Source organism: Dermochelys coriacea, chromosome 1 (assembly GCF_009764565.3).
Source record: "Dermochelys coriacea isolate rDerCor1 chromosome 1, rDerCor1.pri.v4, whole genome shotgun sequence".
Taxonomy (NCBI): Eukaryota; Metazoa; Chordata; order Testudines; family Dermochelyidae; genus Dermochelys; species Dermochelys coriacea.
This window is the reverse complement of record NC_050068.2, coordinates 232,976,532-232,996,848: the sequence shown is the minus strand read 5'-3', so window position 1 is coordinate 232,996,848 and position 20,317 is coordinate 232,976,532. Positions and strand designations below refer to the sequence as shown.

The window sequence follows — 20,317 nt, the reverse complement described above, 5'->3', positions numbered from 1 at the left end:
GTTTTTACAGCAGGGCAGGCCCCTGCTCTTTCTTAAGCGTTAATAAAAAAATACTTTAAGAAATGACTTGATTGATGTAGCATTCAGACTTGGCCCTCTCAGTTTTAGTTTATTGTTCTAAATATCCCATGTAGCCTTCATATTGTTACAAGGATTGAATTCTTTGTTTCTTTACTTTACCATCCATGATGTGCCAGATTCTTTCCAGACATTCTAGAAGGATCAGTCACTGCTTCGAAGAGCTCACAATCTAAAGACAGACAAAAATTATGGAGGGAGGGAGAGGAAAGAATAAGCAATGTATGCAGAAGTCAGATTGATTCTCTGTAAGCAGCCCAGCAAAAGTGAGTCTTTAAGAGGGACTGAAACAGGGTAGGAGCTTTGCGGACAAGCTCAGGAAGGTTGTATCATGCCTAAGTGGTCATGTGGAAGAAGTTACAAAGGCGACTGTCTGAGAAGCTAAGCTGACAAATGGGAGGATGACTGGATAAATTTGAAGGGGACAGGAAGCCATGCTGAACTTAACAAAGGAGGATTAGGAGGGATGGGGCAGAATTATGTAGAGCACTGCAGATGCTGACAAGAAGTTTAAATTAGATAGTATAAAAGATGGGGGGATTTGAAGAGACTCCACTGACTTCAGAGGCAGTTGAGGGCATTCAGCCCCTTGTGAGAGGCACTTAGCTCCTCACAGTGTTGTGCCTTTGTTACAACACATGTTGAAATGCCCTGTTACTATTCAGATGTTCTTCTCCTGACCTAGATTGCTAGGAGGGAGGGGAACAGGCTATTTTGTTTCAAAGGAAGCTGAACGTTGTCGTCGTACGAGAATTTCAACTTCTCTTCTTTCTGTGCTTTATCATGTAGCATACCAAAGCCATAAACAGGAAACAGCCCTTGAGACATCAGCTGGACAGCTATGAGCAGCCGCTGAGGAGACAGCCACGTCCCTTAGAGATAGATGATATTGCAATCAAGGTAGTATGAATTCATGGATTCATTCTTCACATGGAGGGGAGCCTCATGCTCTGGAGTAAACTAGTACCAAAGTGCCCAAATCTTGCAGTCCTTCCAAAAGGAAATCCTTCACTGCAAGATCAGGTGTAAAATACTTGGATAAAAGTGTGCTCAAAATACACTTATACCAGACTATTTGCTGGAAATCATCAGTTCCCTTTAAAGCCTCTATTTTTCTCAGTAGCAATTTTGATACTGTGATTCTGAAAGAACAAGAACTACATGATCAAGTATACTATAGGTTCTTCTTTTAGTTCCCCCTGCTAGCGCACTCCCAAACTCAAAGTTTTTGTACCATAAGGTCATTTTCCACATTCATTGCTGATGTGGGTAAAGCTTTTGTCTGCACATGCACTAACTGTTCTGACTAGATTCATACTAAATAGATGCACAGGTTTCAAACACGCCCTTTGGTTCAAGTTCTGTCTATGGATGCCCTTCTTGTGTGAGGGAGAATAGCCCATAGCCCTCGTAAAATACGTCCCCTAGTGTCTATCTGGAAGCACTTTTTTTTGTCCACTGTAAACCTTGTGAGTATCCTGTTTAGACTCTGTGTGCTCCATTCTTGATAGACTATGGTATCATACATACCCAGACTATCCCTGCCCTGGTAAACTATCATGTAGCATCTGTAATCACCGTTTATGGAGGTGAATTTCTTCCCTTAAATTAATGCTATATGGGTTTTTCTCTGCAAGAGATGATTGGGCCCATGAGTTTTACCTTAAGACTACCCCTTTAATAAAGGGATGTTCATACAATATATGCACGAGTTGTTTTTCCTTCACAATCTTTGCTTTGTTTTACCATCTCCCCTAATTTGACTTGACTTTTTCTTTTCACGTGACCATACTTGAATGTGTATTTATTTTTTAAAGCAATCTTTTCTTTTTAATCCAGAACAGATAATTATAAATTATTTATTGAGGTGTTTGCACTTCTAATATATGAAATTATTTTGTAGGTTACCAATGGATATTTTTCATGGGGAAGTGGCTTAGCCACATTATCCAATATAAACATCAGAATCCCAACAGGTAGGATTAATGTGCCCTTTAAATACTAAACATGTGAAACTGTGTATTTGCTCTAATGCATATATAGTCCAAAGCACAAAGAAACATAAGACTGGAAGGGACCTTGTGGGTCATCGAGTCCAGTCTCCTGCTATCACAGGCATAAATTTATCGCGATCCATCTTGGAATGAGTTAGGGTGTGTGTCCCCACTACTCTACCCAAAAAAAATGTGATCAGATTGGTGTCAAGAAATGTAAAGAGAAGGATGTAAAAGGTTAAAAAGTCTAGTTCAAGGAATTATATCATAGCTCCAAAGATCTAAAAAATAATGGCTAGAAATAAAAATGTCCACACTGGGTCAGACCAATGATTCATTTAGCCCAGTATCCTGTCTTCTAACAGTGGCCAATGCCAGATGATTCAAAGGGAATGAATAGACCATGGCAATCATCAAGTGATCCATCCCCTGTTGTCCAGACCCAGCATCTGACAGGCAGAGGCGTTGGGTCACCCAGAGCATGGGGTTGCATCCCTGACGATCTTGGCTAACAGACATTGATGGACCTACCCTCCTTGAACTTTCCTAATTCTTGTTTTGAACTCAGTTATAGTTTTGGTCTTCGCAATATCCCCAGGCAACGAATTCCTTAGGTTGACTGCTCATTATGTGAAGAAGCACTTCCCTGTGTTTGTTTTAAACATATTGCTAATAATGAAAAGAATTGCCAGTTTCAAAACAATAGGTCTACATGGCCATCAATGAAACGGACAACAGCATAACTAAGGCCAGTTCTGAGGGGAATTTTAAACAGGCTGACCACACAAAACAGTAGTTATTAAAAAGGGCCAGAAGTGTTAAAATATACCCCCTACACACACACACACACACACACACACGATTTGGCAGTGCAAACCCACATAGGGAACTGGGGGTATTGTTATTAATTTTAATAATTATTACTATAAAATTTTGGTTCCCAAAATCGGTCTCTCAGTAAATCACTGTGTTGTTTTTTTAATCTATATATATTCCAGCAGTTTATACAGTACACTTACATCATGGAGATACTGTATGCCTGAACCTTTTCTTTCAAAAGTAGCTCACAGGTGGACACACGCAAAATTACCATTCACAGAATATAAAGGGTAGCAACAATTGCAGCAAGCTATTTTTAATTTTAACTGGATTAGTGTTCTATCATTTGGTTTTCCTTTCTTTATTTGGTTTATCATTATTATAGGTCAGATGACAATGATTGTGGGTCAAGTTGGGTGTGGGAAATCTTCACTTCTTCTGGCTATACTTGGTGAGATGCAGACCCTGGAAGGAAAAGTTCACTGGAACAAGTAAGTTTCCAATGCTTCTAATTGCTGTTTTAATTTTAAGCACCAACACCTCATAATAAGAAATGTAGAGCATGTTAAATCATCATTCAGAATCCTCCCTGCAAACCTTTACCAGTAGATTCACACCAGATCTAATGTGATGCAGCTAGTGATGTTTCATTTGCGACAGAAAGTGAGAGTTTGAACTGGGCAAATAATTGATTTTTGCAGTTCAATGGCAGTTCTGAATTTTTAAAAAAAAAATGCTTTGGGTTGAACCAAATCTGAAATATTTCAGCATTTTTGGTGAGTCAAGGAAGTCTGGGGTCTATTCCAGAGTGTGAATTTAAACCTAGATGTCCTATATCCCAGCTGAGTGCCCTCACCACTGGGCTAAATGTTATTGGGGGTGCTAGGGAGAAGAAGGGAAGGCGAGACAGCAGCCAGCCCCATCATTACCACCTCTACCACCACTCCTCTTCCTCCTCCAATCATTTTGTGAATGGCTGAAACTATTCATGTCAGATTCATGAATAGTCTTGAGCTGATCAAAATTGTGTTGCTCATCAAATAAGCTCTTAGTCTGAAAAAATTCACCCTGCCCCAGTGGCAGATTTACAGCATGGTGCTTGAAGGAAGGGTTGGAAAGGGAATCTGAATATAGTTAAAACCAGTTGAGTAGTTAGTCTCAAATACACTAACCTTATTTTATGACCTAAATGGAAAGGATCGATCACTATGCATGGGTGGCAGGTATAATAGGCCAGGGGAGGTTAAACCTTCCCAAACCCAGGCCATGGCCCAGCCCATACTCCGTCCCAAGTCCTTGCCCTTGCTCCACCTCTCCGCGGAAGCCGGTGGGGGCTCAGCTTGGGCTGGTGGCCCGGAGCTTGGGGATAGGGCTGGCCAGCAGCTCAGGGGTGGCTCAGGTTGGAGTCTCGGGGATATTCTGGCTCCATGTGAGGGGGAATGGGTTAGAGGCAGGGCCTTGGGTGGGGTGGAGGGTAGGGCTGGGGCCTTGGGTGGGGGGGGAAGAGGACTAGCCACCCTGAATTAGGGGTTCACTCTCCGCCCGTGACTCTATGTATAAAACATGTGCTATGCAGTACAGTGTAATTCATCTAGGGTGAAATCCTAGCTCCACTGAAGCCAATGGAAGTTTCACCATTGACTTCAGTAGAGTCAGGATTTCACCGCTGGTGTGTGATCTTCATCCTTTGAGCGTTCTTTCCATGTCCATTCCATCTCAGACTTGCCATAATGCAAGTACATTGGTCTATAATTTGCCTTAGCAAACAGTGACACCAGTTGCAATAGCATTGCTTCAAACACTTTTCAAAACTTTTTTACATTTTTGTGGCTTTGCATTACTAGAGGTTGATGCATTTTTTGAAAATTCAAAATTTCAGTGAATTTTTTTTGACCGGCTCCGCTTATTATACAAGTGTCCTTATCATTTGTTTCTCAATCCTGTGGCTGTGGTGGTTGTTGATGCATAGTTCCAACTTTGTGGGTGTATCTGAATTTTTAACCACACCAAAAAGTTGGAATAGACCTTAAGGTGAGTACCACTTATGGCTTGAAACAGATCTGTATAGACACAAATTTTAAGAAAGTTCAGATCCTGATTTAGATCCAAAATTTGTGGATGGCCTTGTCATTTTAAAACAGGCTGATTCTAAACCCTGGATCCAATCATACTCAGATGTTGGAAAAGTTTGGAGAGAGCGCTGGACATAAAATTTGTGTCTCTGGCCCATCTTTATTTTTAACTAATGCTTTAATCAAATATCTTCTTATAGTACGGGATATGCATTTATATATTGACTACTGATCTTATCTTCGAACGGAGAAAAAAAGATGTGAACTACATTCATCGTTTAACACTTTGAAATGACATCATGCTTTGGAAGTATGTTTCATCAGATGACTTTGCTGACCAATAATGTTTCACACAGTGCTACTCAAACCTATGAAATGGTTGTGAAAAAATTCCTCCATCCCCACCAAAGAAAATGAAGATAAATGGAAGGAATGGAGTATTTCACAAAGATGAAGGACAAAGCCATATTCTAGTTTTGGATTAATGTCTAAACCTAAGTAGGCTGATATTTACAGTTTTCACATTCCCGTGCTACAGGTAGCATGCAGAGGAGAGCATGCCGAAGTCTCATAGAATCTGATTTGTTCAAGGGCCTGTGGCGGGCAACAGCACAGACTAAGTAAAGGATGATATTCCTGGTTGGATTTTTTGGAACTGACATCTATGGAAGCATGATGGGATACGCACATCCCATGTGTGTGATTGAGTTTGGGGGGAGGGGGGACTCTGTACCAGCTGAGAAGAGGCAACTAAGGAGAAAGCTGCTGGGGTGGATGGGAGAGGCTGGGGGGCCCTATACTGGATCCACAGTCATACAGAGCTAGTGTCTGAGAATCCCTGTATAGAGAGTTCCGTAGGGCCGCTGTAACTCTTGCAGCTCATAGTTTGGGGAGGTGGATGTGGAGGGGATGTGTTTCAACCCACTTCATGGCCTGTTATTTTGGAGGTGAATTCTGTTCCCCAACTATCCCACCCAAAGCTCATGTCCTTGGGTTTTGTCTGTGGAAGGAGGGATGACTTTCACTCACAGTGATCAAAATGGCATGGCCCGTTCTTTGAATATTTATCTGATCATTTTCCCAAAAAGCAGCTTTTTCAAGCTTGGCGTTTTTCCTCTTCCTGTCCATGTGTGGCAGAAGTGGCACTAGCCCACTGCGAGCCCTAAACAGGAATATTCCCCCACCCCCAACACATAATAAAATGTGAATAGGGGCCCCCTTGAGCTGCTCAGAGCCCTAAGCAATTGCTTAGTCTGCTTATGTTTAGCACTGGCTCTGATGTGTGGCATTGGTTTGGTTCCTTAGTTATGTGTCACTGTCTGCTGTGCTAACACACATGATCTCGCTGGAATAATCGGTATAGTTAGAACCCATGGAAGAATAACTTTTGTTAAAGAAATAAAAGTAGAGAGTTGGGTGTCAATTAAAATACATGACCTACAGTAATAACACTGGTCACCATTTATTTATTTAAAACATTAAAGGAGGATATTCCTTTCAGATTAGCCATTTCCTTTGTAAGGGGCAGGTAAAAGGAGGCAGCAATTCATATTTACATCATTCCAGTAACTATCCTCAAAAGCGTCATCTTATAAACATTCCGATACACTATGTAAATCTGTACACAGCAAAGTTAAATCATACCAAATGAGTCGCAGTTCTTACTGATAACAAGCAAATTCTACAATACTGCATCTCTAGATGAGCCAACTTTAATCTAGGTTTGGCAAGCTTAAAGAAGTTGTTATTTCATCTTTGTGCCCACGCCTGAGAGGTGCTGAGCACCTATAACTTCCCTTTGACACTGCTGACTTGGAATGCAGATGCTCAGTTCTTTTTAGGATTGGTCCCTAAAGTTGTTACTCTTTCCAGGAGTCGTAACTTTTGAAATAGCAGTGAAGATGAACGGATAAGTAAACCATCACCAACACATTTTGTCCAAGGGGAAGATGTGCCCAATCAATGATACATGCAGACTCTCAAGCACACATCACCTTTGTGTCTTGTAAAATACACTTTCCAAGGCACTCTACATAATAATGCTCTGTCACTGTGGTATTTAGGAGTGCAATTAAGGCTTTGTCTATGCTACTCAACTTTTAGTGACACAGCTGTGCCACTACACCCATGCCACTAAAAGGCATGAAGTGTAGCTGCTGTTTGTCCACAGGAGAGAGCTCTCCTGCTGACAAAACGCTGTTCACACTGGTGCTTTTCGTCGATAAAACTTTTGTCATTCGGGGGGATGGAAGGGGGGGTGTTTTTTTAACACCTCTGAACAACAAAAGTTTTGCTTACGAAGTTCCAGTGTAGACAAAACCAAAACTGTTCTGTCTGTGAAACCAAACAGGTAACTCAGCCATTACAGAGTACCTGAAGCCTTATTGACTGACTGACTTTGTTTACTGCAACCTATACTTTGGTGCTTTGTTATAGCTCACAAACACAGGTGTGTTTTGCTGATGGTTTCAGACTTCCTGACAGAGAGGTGAATACAGGAGGATGCCTCAAGTATTGACTAAATGAATCCTGTTGCTGTATTTTACAAAATCATAATAAAAGTTCTAATTACTTTCTTAATTCCCTTCCCATGTAATTTTGCATACATGAGTTACTATATCTGCTGATCCAGGAATATGCAAAGGGATGAGATACTGACTGGGTAAATTCCCTAGAAACCTCAGTGATAGTAATGTAGGTAGAGTACCACTAGGCTGAATTCTGCCCTCAGTTGCACTGATGTAAATCTGAAGTAATTCATCTGGATTTATATTGGGACAAGTCAAAGTAGATTTTGGCCCATTGTGGCCAAAATCAGCCCTTAGATAAACTAGTGCAACTCGGACAGCAGTGAGAGCTGTAACTACTTCCTCCAGGGATGAAACTAGGCATGTATGTTACAGAAAGAAAGAGAAAGAGTTTCAGTGCACCTTTTAGAGAACTTGCCCAGGACAGGTTTTATGGGTAGGGAGCTACCAAATTCATGGTCCATTTTGGGTCAATTTCACGGTCATAAGATTTTAAAAATTGTAAATTTCATGATTTTGGCTATTTAAGTCTGAAATTTCATGGTGTTGTAATTATAGGGGTCCTGACCCCAAAAGGAGTGGTGTGTGTGGGGGCGGATCTCAAGGTTATTTTGGGGGGGAGGTTAGCGGTACTGCTACCGTTACTTCTGTGCTGGTGCTGGTGTCAGCCTTGCCTTCAGAGCTGGGCTGCTGGATAGCAGCGGCTACTGACCGGAAGCCCAGCTCTGAGGGCAGAGCTGCCGCCAGCAGCAGTGCAGAAGTAAGTATGGCATGTATGGTATTGCCACCCTTACTTCTGCACTGCTGCTGGCGGCAGCTCTGCACTCAGAGCTGGGTGCCCAGCCAACATCTCTAGCCACCCAGTGCAGAAGTAAGGGTGGCAATACCGTGACCCCCCCTAAAATAACCTTGTGACCCCCTGCAACTCTCTTTTGGGTCAGGACCCCCAATTTGAGAAACGCTGGTCTCTCCTGTGAAATATGTATAGTGTAGGGTAAAAGCACACAAAAGACCAGAGTTCATGGTGGGGGAGACAAGATTTCACGGTCCGTGACTTGTTTTTCATGGCCACGAATTTGGTAAGGCCCTAGTTATGGGCCAGGTTTTCTCTGGGGCTCAGCTTCCACATCATTCTGGGGTTTTAAGCCAGGGACAGCTGCTCTTTCCCACTGCATGTGCTGTGGTTTGCAGCAATCAAAAGCCTTAGGTGTGAGGCTGGCTTCCAACTGTTCTGATAAGTAACTGTCTGGGCAGGCTTCCCATATAATAGGACTTGGGGGCTATCCAGAATCATTGTTAGAATTCAGCCCTTTATGTAGGGCTGAGTTGGAAAGTTCCTATCCAGACTTTACAGAGGCATAACTATTTGCATACCACACACAGATGTGTGGTGTGGAGAGAACCAAATCCTCAGAAAATGCCATGGGGGAGCCAAGCAGAGTGGGAGAGCAGCTAAGCAGAGTGCTCCTTGCTCTCTGTATAGGCTCTACAGAGAGTAGAGGGTATGTAAGCCTCCCCTGTGCAAAGTATATGTGAGGGCCCAGAAACCAGGTGTAAAACATGGACAAAACAAAAGTTGGAGCAAACCCTTACTAATGCCATTCTTTGACCCTATGCTGTGACAGACTGCAAGGAAAGTGATAGGAAGTAAGTGTTGTCTGAGGTCAGCATTAGCTACTGCTATGCTCTCTGTGCCTTCCCACAGCAGCACAACAAGTACAGCTTTGGACCATGGTGTTGCTACCACACAAGGTTAGATAACACAGTGATGGGTGTTATAAAGACCTCCTTTAGGGATAAATAGGTAGATAGCCAATGTCAGCATGGCTACTAGTTCTGCCCTGGTTATGTGGAGAGGCTGGAAGGTAGTCCTCAGTGGAAGTTTCTCATGCAGCTGGAGGACATCCATACGGTTGGGGCCCTGAATCTTCATTGCCCTGTTGAGCCTGCAGATTAAGTGGGATCTCTATAGTTCCACTAAAAAGAAAAGGGTAGCTCACGAAAGCTTATGCTCTAATAAATTTGTTAGTCTCTAAGGTGCCACAAGTACTCCTTTTCTTTTTGCGAATACAGACGAACACGGCTGCTACTCTGAAACCTATAGTTCCACTGTAATCATAGAGCTCTAGCCTTAGTTTGCATCCCTATGTATTTGTTTTGCAGGAGAACAAGGGGCAGAGTTAGAGATATATTAGTGTTTAAAAAGATCCAGTCTAGGATACATTGACAGTAGTCCAATCTGCAGCTAAGACTATTTTTAACTTTCCCTTGAAACCTTTATTTTAAATAAATGTGTCTAACAGATTAGCATACAAAATCAAAATAATCATATGGAAAATGACTGATCAATCTAATCAATTCAGTGGTTTTCATAATTTCAGACTTAACTCTGGTGTAACTAGCAGTGATCCAGTCTGGGAAAATGTGGATATTTTTTCAAATACAGAGTAAAAAATATTAAATGAACAAAATTAGATAAGGATTACAAATACCTGCATCCAAATAAAGCCCTTTTCATGGAAATATCATGCACTCCAGAACATGAGCTTTGGACTACTGCCACGCACTGTACTTGTTTCGTTGTCGTACTTAAAGTATGTAGTTTGAGAAGTAAACTTTCTATGAGTATAAAAGTAAAGGATCAAACCCTTCATTATTGAATCCCTGATTCAGCATAGCACATAAGTATATGCTTAACTTTAAACATGTGCTTTTGTCAAACTGAAGTCAGTAGAAATTAAGCATGTGTTTACGCACCTAGTTGAAGGGGGATGGTTTGCTGAACAGGTGGCTTAAAAGTCCCATTACTCATACAACTGATCTCATTGATTCTAATGGGAAATTTAGTTATTATAATCTGTTCACTCTATTAGTAAGCACCATAGCATTGGTCCCAAAGTTTTAAAAATTATTCTTCTGTTGGCAGTTCTAGACATATATGCTGGATGTGTTTCCTCAGTCCTTCTCCCACTACTTTGACTCACTGCTATTTGTTAAGGAAGATGATCTGAGGGTTTTTTTAAATGAGAGATTCTAATCTCTCATTTTTCCATGGGACTAACTTCTTCCCTCTTTTTAATCTCAAAGGCCTCTATCTCCCTCTCTCTTGTACCTTGGAAATATTTTTCCATGATAGTGAAGATAGGAATCTGTTTCTGAATAAAGAGACAGCTCTGGTTAGACAAGGTCTCAAAATAGCAATGGCTCTTTCACCCTTCCAAAAAGGGAACAGTGGTTATTCATCTATGACCTCAGAACACCCTCTAGTTGTTGGTCCTGTAATGTGCAGGCAATCCCAGAGCACCCCCCTTGCAGTTGAGAGTGGCACTAACGGGTGTGCCACAACTTAATTTCCCCAAGTGGAGGAGCAATAGCTGTCAGTTTAGCAGCTTAGGGCCAGGAGAAGTCAACACACATTAACTAGAGGTTATATCCCTTTTAATAAGGCTTCAGCACAGGAATCATTACAGCAAACAGGTCCTCATTCCAGGAATCACTACTATAATAATTTCATCGGGCCCCAGACTCAGGCTCCCAAATTTTGTGTCCACACCCAAGTCTCTGCATCAGTTTAGACTTGTATTCAGGGAGCAACTGCTTCTGCTTAATGCAGCCTGCCTGGCTTCTCTACTGCACTCTGCCTGGTTTCTTCTCTCCCTGCTTCCTGTTCCTGTTAATATCATTGATCGCGGAAGCAGCCAATGGGAGTTGCTTAGCTTGGTTGAGGTGGTGAAGTTAGAGGGTGGAAGAGGGTGGGCTATTTCCCAGGGAATGTCTTACTGCTAAATGATGAACTAGCATTTGGCTGAGCCCTCAAGGGTTAACACGTTGTTGTTAATGTAGCCTCACACTCTACAAGGCAGCACGAATGGAGGGAGGGAAGACAGCATGGCAGAGAGAGACAAAGACACACACCGTGTGTGTGTGTGTGTGTGTGTGTGTGTTTATGTGAGAGAGAGAGAGAGAGAGAGACATTCATTGCCCCTTTCAGTATGCTGACCCCAATCTAGGTACCTTACCTTTTTAAGTAGATCAGCAAGTTGAGACAGCAGCTCTGCCAGCAAGCTACTTCCATCCTGAGTCCCGTCGTGCATCCCTCCCCCACCCCGTTCTGTGGAGATGGCCCAATAGGGTAAAGGAGTGTGGGGGAAACCCTGACATTAGTCTCCCTCCCCTGCACAGCAAGCAGGAGGCTCTCGGGAGCAGCTCCAAGGCAGAGGGCAGAAGCAGCACATGGCAGTGGGGGGAGGGACAGCTGAATTGCCGGCAATTGATAGCCTGCTTGGCGACCGCTGCACAGGAAACTTAGGGGAGCGGGGAGCTGATGGGGGGGGGCTGCCGGTCCATCCTGGTTCCAGGCCCCCACCAGCTAGCTGCAACAAGGTGCTCTTCCTGCAAGCAGTGGTCAAAGCAGGCAGCTGCCAAACAACATTATATGGGAGCATTGCGCAACTTTAAACAAGCATGTTTTCTAACTGATCAGCAACATAACAACAAAACGTTAACCGGGATGACTTTAAGTTGTTGTATTTGCCCTTTAAAAGAAAAATCAGTGTTGGAATTCAGCCTTTCAAATGTATACCCAGCTCATTTTTCCCATATGTGAAATGTGCACATAAAAAGTTACGTATCTATTTCCTGAATACTAAACATCATTTACCATAACTTACAGCATAAATGAAACTGACCCTTCTTGTGAAGCAACCAGAAGGTATTATTTCCATTTGCAGTGTATTTGATCAGAATCAGTTGTTTTCTCGGAATCTCCTTGAACCTCCATCTTTGTATTTTTCAGTCATTTCCTTGTCTCCTCACCCCACTCGTGATAACTTTCTAAAAGATTAACTAGCAGTTTTGTTAAATGCAGTGGTTCCCAATCTTTTTTAGGCAAGTATGCCAGTATACCTGTTTAAAGGCCAGCCCATGAGAGGCGCTAAGCCTTTCCTGCAAAGTGTTAAGTGTTCTCAACTTTCGTTGACATCAGTGGGAGTTTAGGGCACTCAGCATCCTGCAGGATGGGGCCCACAGATGTCAAGTTGTAATGCTGAAGCCTGCAGCCTCCCATTTGCTTGTATGTTCTGTAACCAGCATTGAATCCTGTGCCGTTCCAAATCCTAGTCTCACCGTTGCGCACACAGTGAATGTGGGGTGAACGGCAACACTATGTGGAAGCTTATCATTAAGGGGCCAGTGTTGTTCCTATTCAAGTCACTTTGGAGATGTCACCAAAAATACCTGTCACAAATGGCAGAAGTACTATACCAGTAGTTGCACCCATACTTGTGGTTGGGAACCACTGTGTTATCTGATACCTGGTAACCTAAGGAGAAATATTAACATAGTTGAGCAGATTTCTGGGTCTTCTACAAGTTATGGGATGATGCTGAATGCTTCTAACCAATCTTTCTAACGAATACCATAGCACCCTCTCTCTCTACAGCAAACCACAGACACCTACTATGTTAAATTAATGGTAAGGTTGTAATCTGAACCAACATACACGAAGACAATGATAATTAAGATTGACACTTCATCGCCCAATTCATATCTGCTTGCCTAAGCATTGCAGAAGTCTCAGAAAGGTGGCTGATATCACAGAATCTTATCTTATCTATAAACAAAACAGTTAGAGTAAAGAGCAAAGTAGTCACACACTATATATATCACTATATATTGAGGCACATTTCAAAGTATGCATTATATTTACTTAACAGACCATAGTGATTCCTTCTGAATTCGTACAGAGTTGTTCTACTTTAGTGTATCATTTCAATCCATTACAATGTTAACGTGGACCGACATGTAAGAAAAATAGCATCTGTTGAAAAATTGTATTGCAAGCACATGGTAGTTTAAAATAACAAACATACTAAAAAGCAATAAGACAAAAGGGCTGGTAACATCCATTTTTTACACTACTTTCCAAGTAGCTGGTTTTGATGTTAGAAAACACTATCCCACTCTGGTACATTTTCTAGTCTTTTAATTTATACTCATATTTAACAATGGACAGAATGTTTTTCACATTTGCAATTTGCTCTTGGACTTACATTCCATATACCATCTCTGGCCCAGTAACAAGCCATTTAAAGGAGTGTCTAAGTAGTACAACCTAGAACACAAACCTTTACTTCAGGACAGAGAGTGGATGCTTCTCTGATGTAACCTTTTCCTTTAAAGCTTTTGTCTTCTCTTTTATTACAGTTCCTTTTATAGTACCTTACCTTCACCTTTGTTTTTTTATGCATATTGTTAACTCTGTTCATAAGACACTTCAAGATAATCTATTTTATTGGTGTTGTTTTAATTTTTCCAGTAGAAACAGATATTCTGTAGCTTATGCAGCACAGAAGCCATGGCTGTTGAATGCTACGGTGGAGGAAAACATTATCTTCGGAAGTCCTTTTAACAAACAGAGGTAATTATCAATTTTCTTAGTGTTATGGAACCTAAGGGCTAGATTCCCTTCCTGCCAGAGGAGGAGGGGAGCAAAGGGGTGGATAAAGAGGTGTAAAAGACCCTAAACTCACTGAAGGGATTTTATGGAGAGGACATAGGAGGCAATTACTGACACTTTCACTCCCAGGAGTTGACTGTAACAACGGGAACTGCTGATGTATTGAGCCTGCAAGAAGTATAGGATGCGTGGGGCAGAAAGGGAGGTAGAATGGGCTCTTAGCTTCTACGTCCATTATTATATATTATTGTTCCTGGGTCTTGCATAGCAGGGAGGTCACTCCTTGTAAGGCCCAGGGAGAATGGCAGCTCCTGCTCTGAGGACACAGGAAGTGCTCCCTTTGTAAATTTTTCTGAAGTTGGCTGGCCAAAGGCACGTTGCAACTTACGTGGTCCCACTGTGTACTGAGGAGATCAGGGAGGGATTGTGCCTCCATTGCTCCTCACAGGGCACTGCAGTTCAGCACTGCCCTCAGGGTAGCCCGGTGGGTGAAAGCCATAGTCTGGCTGTTAGGTATAGAGAGTTCCTGCTTCAGAGAAGCAGCTGCTTATTTATCTGGGTCCCGAGAGGAAGTAGTTTAATGCTCTGAGGTTACGGCCACATGCGGGGCCAGATTAAGCCAAATTTGAGGCACACCCAACCTGGATGCTCTCCACAGCCACCATCCCAGCAGTGAGTACACATGGAGCAGGAGTGGGAAAAGCAAGAGGACCTCTTTCCCCTGACCAAGAAGTGGAAGGGTGGCCCCTCTCTGAACAGCAGGACTACTCTGTGCTGGCAGCAGGTCTGGGGCTTTCTCCTTGGCTCTAACTGGCTGTTGCGCCTTTTTCCTGGTGGGGGCTGTCTGCACACTCAGAGTTTGTCTACGCATACAGCACTGCAGTGGCGCAGTTGTAGCACTTTGTGAAGATGCTAGTGGGAGAGCTTCTCTGGTCGGCGTAGGTACTCCACTTCCCCAAGAGGCAGTAGCTATGTCAGCGGGAGAAGCCCTCTGGTCAACATAGTCTTGGCTACACCAGGGGTTAGGTCGGTATAACTACGTTACTCAGGGGTGTGGACTTTCCACACTGCTGAGCAACACAGTTATACTGACATAAGTCTGTAACATAGACCAAGCCTTAGACAAATATCATGGCATCCGTTACACATGGGGCATGTTTACAAGCGTTTCTTGGAAACTGTGGAGACCAGAAACGTGTTTTCTATTTTTGAAATTAAGCTGAGGTTCTGATGTCATCATATGACTCTGGAGCAGGGGACCTAGGCATGGTTCTATTGCGTCCATGCCTTAATCCAGTCCTGATCTGGTGGATATCAGAGCACCACATTACAAAACACCATACCATTTGATATTACTGTGCTGAAGACAGACCTACCTGCTGTGTGCCTACCTCAAGCCAGGGATAACTGGTGCCTCACTGGAAGCACAGGGGTACTGAAAATCAAAACAGAGCTCTTTTGTGCCTGGGTCTGACTACTCTTATCCAACACTTACTTTCTATGTTCATTTAAATAGTCAACCAACAAATGCAGAGGAAAAAGTGACTTGATTTTAGGAAAGCGAATTGCTAAAATCTAGACATTTTTACTGGCAACATGCACTTTGCTTTAAGTTATTAAAAATACATTAATACACATTTCAGCGTATGCTTTCCTATGATATGTCACTCAGTTCACTTGTTAGCAATTAATGATGGGTAGATCTCACAAAATACAGATAAGCATCCACAAATTCAGGGACCAGAATCTCAGCTGGTGTAAATTAGCCTAGCTTCATTGAAGTCACTAATAAAGATGGCTTTTTGTAAAGGCTTCACTTGAGTCCCTTTTAAAGTTAGCTAAACTCTTTTGAACTTCACCAATAGATTAAGTCTGAGTTTTGGAAGGAGATTTTTGTTTTATCCAGTCTGGTTGCTTTTCCATAAGAATAATCTTTTTTTCTCTGCAGATACAAAACTGTTACGGATGCATGCTCTCTGCAGCCGGACATTGACCTATTACCATTTGGTGATCAGACAGAAATCGGAGAGAGGGTAAATAAAGAGGTGGAAGTTTTTATGATAGCCTGGTTTGTGTGATGGGTATCACATTTCTAGATTGTATTGAGCTGCAAGCCTGGTAAACATTAGTAATAGTTGTATTTATTAATATTTATTATAATTCCATATTAACTTATATGCCATCATAGATATTCATGAAACCTAGCAATCAAAAAATTCCACCTACTCTGATGCTAGTCAGCATTATTATGTACTCCCTAAGGCATCTTAGCCTAGAATCAAAACTTAGGTATCTAGGTATAAATCTGAGTAACTCTGTTGGCTTCTCAGGTCAGAATCTGGCCCTGTGCGTTTATTTTTTCCGTAAGTGCCATGGAGCCCCTGCATTCTTTTTATGATATGTCATGGAAAATGAAGTCATGTAGGAGACTAATGCTGTGCAGACTCAAGAAAAACAAAGGGAAGGATTCACTCTGATATAACTCCACTGTGTTCATTTTACACTGTGACCCTGATTCTCATTTATACTCTATTCCACTCTGGAAGGATAAAGTGGCTTTAAAGTGGGTGTAAATGTAATTTATACACAATCTAAGCCCCTTCACACGGCTAGAATGGGCAAAATGGCCTTTAGTGTAAACAAAAATGAAGTCCTGTGTCTACATTGTACTCAGGAGCACAGAAAAAAAGTCAAGATCTGTGCCACTGACCTTAATCCAGTGGGAGTTTTACTTCCAAGCTCTTATATTGATACTGTAAACTTAAATATTATTAAACTGATGAACTGAAAAAATCAATTTTCCTATAAAACATCTTTTAAATAGCTCCATCATGATTTTTATTTTTTAATTCTTTTAAATCTACCGGGGTAGAGGGGTTGGAGTGGAGAGGGGCTGTTCTCCCCTGCTGCTATTCAGAAGCCTCTTTTGATCACAGTCTTCCATATTTTCCTGGCATAATTTGATGCCAGTATCATTTGAAACACACAGCCAAAGACAGTCCTACTCTTCTAGGAGAAGAACTTTATAACGTCTAAGTTATTGGTGATTAGTTTATATGAAATTGCACTAATAATAACAGTTTCTTTCTCTGACCGTATTTGTTTACCAACAGGACTAACCTTATATCCAACACTTTGAAAAATTCTAAGGAAACTTCTTTGGGTGGTTTAAAAAAAACCCTGGCATTTTTCAATGTCTTGTCATACACAAATCATTTCATTTATTCAAAAGACCCATTTTTATGACCTGTTATATCCACTAGGGGATTAACTTAAGTGGCGGCCAACGGCAGAGAATCTGTGTAGCTCGAGCACTCTATCAAAACACCAACATTGTCTTCTTGGTAAGATTTTTTTTTTAAATATGAAGTATGCAGACTTCATAATAAAAATGTTGCCCTTATATTTAGCTTTCCTACAGGGACCAATATCTACATTTGAATCCAGAATGCAGAGACAGGAAAAAGAACAAATAAACAATGACCAGAAGCAGTAGCAGAATATATTAGGAGGTTGGTGAAAGAGGGCCCTGTTATGTAGTTCAGTGTAAAAAGATTGGGACAGGATTCTGATACCCATACTCACACTGAGTACCACACATCATCCCAATGAAATCAATGGGATTTTTTTTTGAAGAGTCAGGGTATCACAATTTAGCCTTTTGTGAGGAATAAGTGGACTTAGGGTTTAAAAATGGGATACATGGCCTTTCACTTCTCTGTTACTACTCCCAATTCAGTCTATGTTGATGGTTTCTGAAAGTCATCACCCATGTGATGGCTGTTTGATTCCTAGGCAAAATAAAAATTGGTGGACTCACCTTAGTTCTTAGAGGAAAACTGTTCGCATAAAAAACTTGCCAACACAATTGGCATCCTTGCTGGTAGAGTCAGTGGAGAGAGGCCAAGGAGTCTGAACTACTCTCTCATCCTTACAGGTACTCCCTCCAGGTGGAAGTACAGGCATATTAATGAATCAGGCTTGGAGGAAGCTTGCATTGGCACTTACTCATCTGTATCAGATGACATCAGTTAGCTGTTGAGATAGGCTCCGGTCTAAAGTTTGAATCTGAATCTGAATTTCCCCAAATCTGGGGGGAGGGTTCCAAATTTGGTGTTCCAGTTCAGGTCCATCTCTAGTTTCCAAGAGTGTCAGTCTGGGCCCAGCACTAAATTGACTCAGAAATAGAACATAACATAACGGCTATACTGCTTCAGACCAAAGATCCATCTAACCCAGGATCCTGTCTTCTGACAGTGGCCAATGCCAGGTGTTTCAGAGGGGAAACCAAAAAGTCACAAGGAGAATCTGAGTGATTTACTACAGCCTTAAGAGTAAAGGTTTTATCTTTCTCATTGTTTTCCACTTTAGCCCTCTAAACACTAAAACACTAAAGATGATACAGATTAGCATTAGGGCAACAGATAGCACTTTAGTAATTATAGCTGTTTGCTTTTTTTTAGAATAGGTTAAATGTTTAAAAGAACAAAATAAATAAACTGGTACATACTGTGACAGGTTGCCCCCCTTCAAGGTTACACTTAATGTACTGGGATACCACTGAGCCTGCCTCTTCCGCCAGGCTGGGCCCCCTTTGCCCTGTCTTGCTGAGCCAGGTTCTTAAGCCTTCTCTAGCACACACACAGGCAGGACCGCACCCAGCTGCAGAAAGACACAGACACTGAGATCAGCTGTAGGAAGACTCAGCTTAAGGGACTTGCCCCAGCACTCAGGTGCCTCCCTGTCTTGGAGTGCAGACCCTAAGGTATATTGCCTTGCGCTGTATAGAAAAATCTGCACAGCACAAGCTCATATAAAATTTGCCCTCTCCCTCAATATGAAGCGAGAGATGCACAGCTTCTTCACATTGCCCCTCACCCCCAAGATAGGAATTGCACAAACTGGGTAATGTTATAAACAAGAAATAAGTTTATTTAACTACAAAAGACAGATTTTAAGTGATTATAAGAGATAGCAAACAACAAAACAGATTACTAAGCAAATAAAACAAAACACGCAAACTAAGCATAATTCACTAAAGAAACAGGTTACAAAATGTAATTTCTCACCCTAAATGTTGAATTAAGCAGGATGCAGAATTTCTGTAACTCAGAGTTCCAGTTATTTCTTCTTACAGACTGGACCCCTGTCTCAGTCTGGACTCACCCCTGCGTTTCCCTTCTGGTTAGTTCCTTTGTCCCTTCAGGTTTTTTCAGCAGTCCTTCTTCTTGGGTAGGCAATGGAGGAGAGACCCCAGATCAACCCCTTTCCTAGCCCTTAAAAATAATTTGTTGTTTTATCCCCACCCCCTACAGTGGAAAAGTACCAGGAGTGTCCAAGGGAGTACTTTTCATCAGGTGACATTATCACCTGACATTGTAGGGTCAATGCAGCATCCCAGGAAGCACCTCAGAAAGGTGGGAGATTAGCATCATCAGAGTTCTATTGTCCTTCTTAAATGGGTCATTCAGGAGGATTGCCTGTTGTCTGGTGGGCATTTCCCCAAGTACACATGCAGTTGTAATTGTTACATAGTCAATATTCCTAACTTTAGATACAGAAATGATACATGCATACAAATTGGATAATCACATTCAGTAAATTATAACCTTTCCAATGATACCTTACATGAGCCAGCTTGCATAAAGTATATCTTAGTTATGCCATATTCATATCATAACCATATTTCTATGAAGAGTATAGGGTGTAATGTCACACCTACCTCTCTGCCCCAATTTTTCTTTTATCCAATTGCAGGATGATCCATTCTCTGCACTGGACATTCACTTAAGTGATCACTTGATGCAGGAAGGTATCTTGAAGTTCCTCCAGGAAGACAAAAGGACACTTATTCTGGTGACACATAAATTACAATATCTGCCACATGCGGACTGGGTAAGAGGGAAGCCACCACTTGCCAGTTTGTCACATAAGGACTGTGGTCACCTCCATGGGCCCTTGGTGGGGATATAGTTGAAAGCGAATCTATAGTGTTTAAACGATTGTTCTGCTAAGAGCCATCCCACCATCTGTTCTTGCAGTGGGCATGGAGGTCCTAGCCCTGTATTCCACTTGTAGGTCTGCAACACTGACTGGTGTGAAGTGAAAAGCATTTTATTTGAACTTTACTTCCATTTAACCATGGACAAGTAATTGGCACATAGCTTATAAATCAGAGCTGTTTACAATCTTTGATTGAAATGTGCTATACAAACAATTATTCTATTATTAATTATACCTTGTCCTCTTTCTTTTGAAGCAATATGTCCACAAATAACTATTTTCTGTAATAGTTTCATTGTAAGATATATCTTGACAAAATAACTTTTAAAAGCTATTGATAAAATGTGCAGCCATTGGGTACAATGA

The 20,317-nt window shown here is 41.8% G+C and overlaps 1 protein-coding gene across 1 annotated transcript in view; it reads left to right on the top strand.

Annotated features, from left to right (window-relative positions):
• ABCC9 (ATP binding cassette subfamily C member 9) overlaps window positions 1-20,317 on the top strand; it is a 130,461-nt gene that overhangs the window by 66,068 nt on the left and 44,076 nt on the right. The window contains 8 exon segments of the mRNA XM_043516428.1: window positions 868-978; window positions 1,982-2,054; window positions 3,277-3,382; window positions 12,164-12,202; window positions 13,808-13,909; window positions 15,897-15,981; window positions 17,212-17,292; window positions 19,706-19,843. Of these exon segments, the coding sequence (XP_043372363.1) occupies window positions 868-978; window positions 1,982-2,054; window positions 3,277-3,382; window positions 12,164-12,202; window positions 13,808-13,909; window positions 15,897-15,981; window positions 17,212-17,292; window positions 19,706-19,843 (735 nt within the window).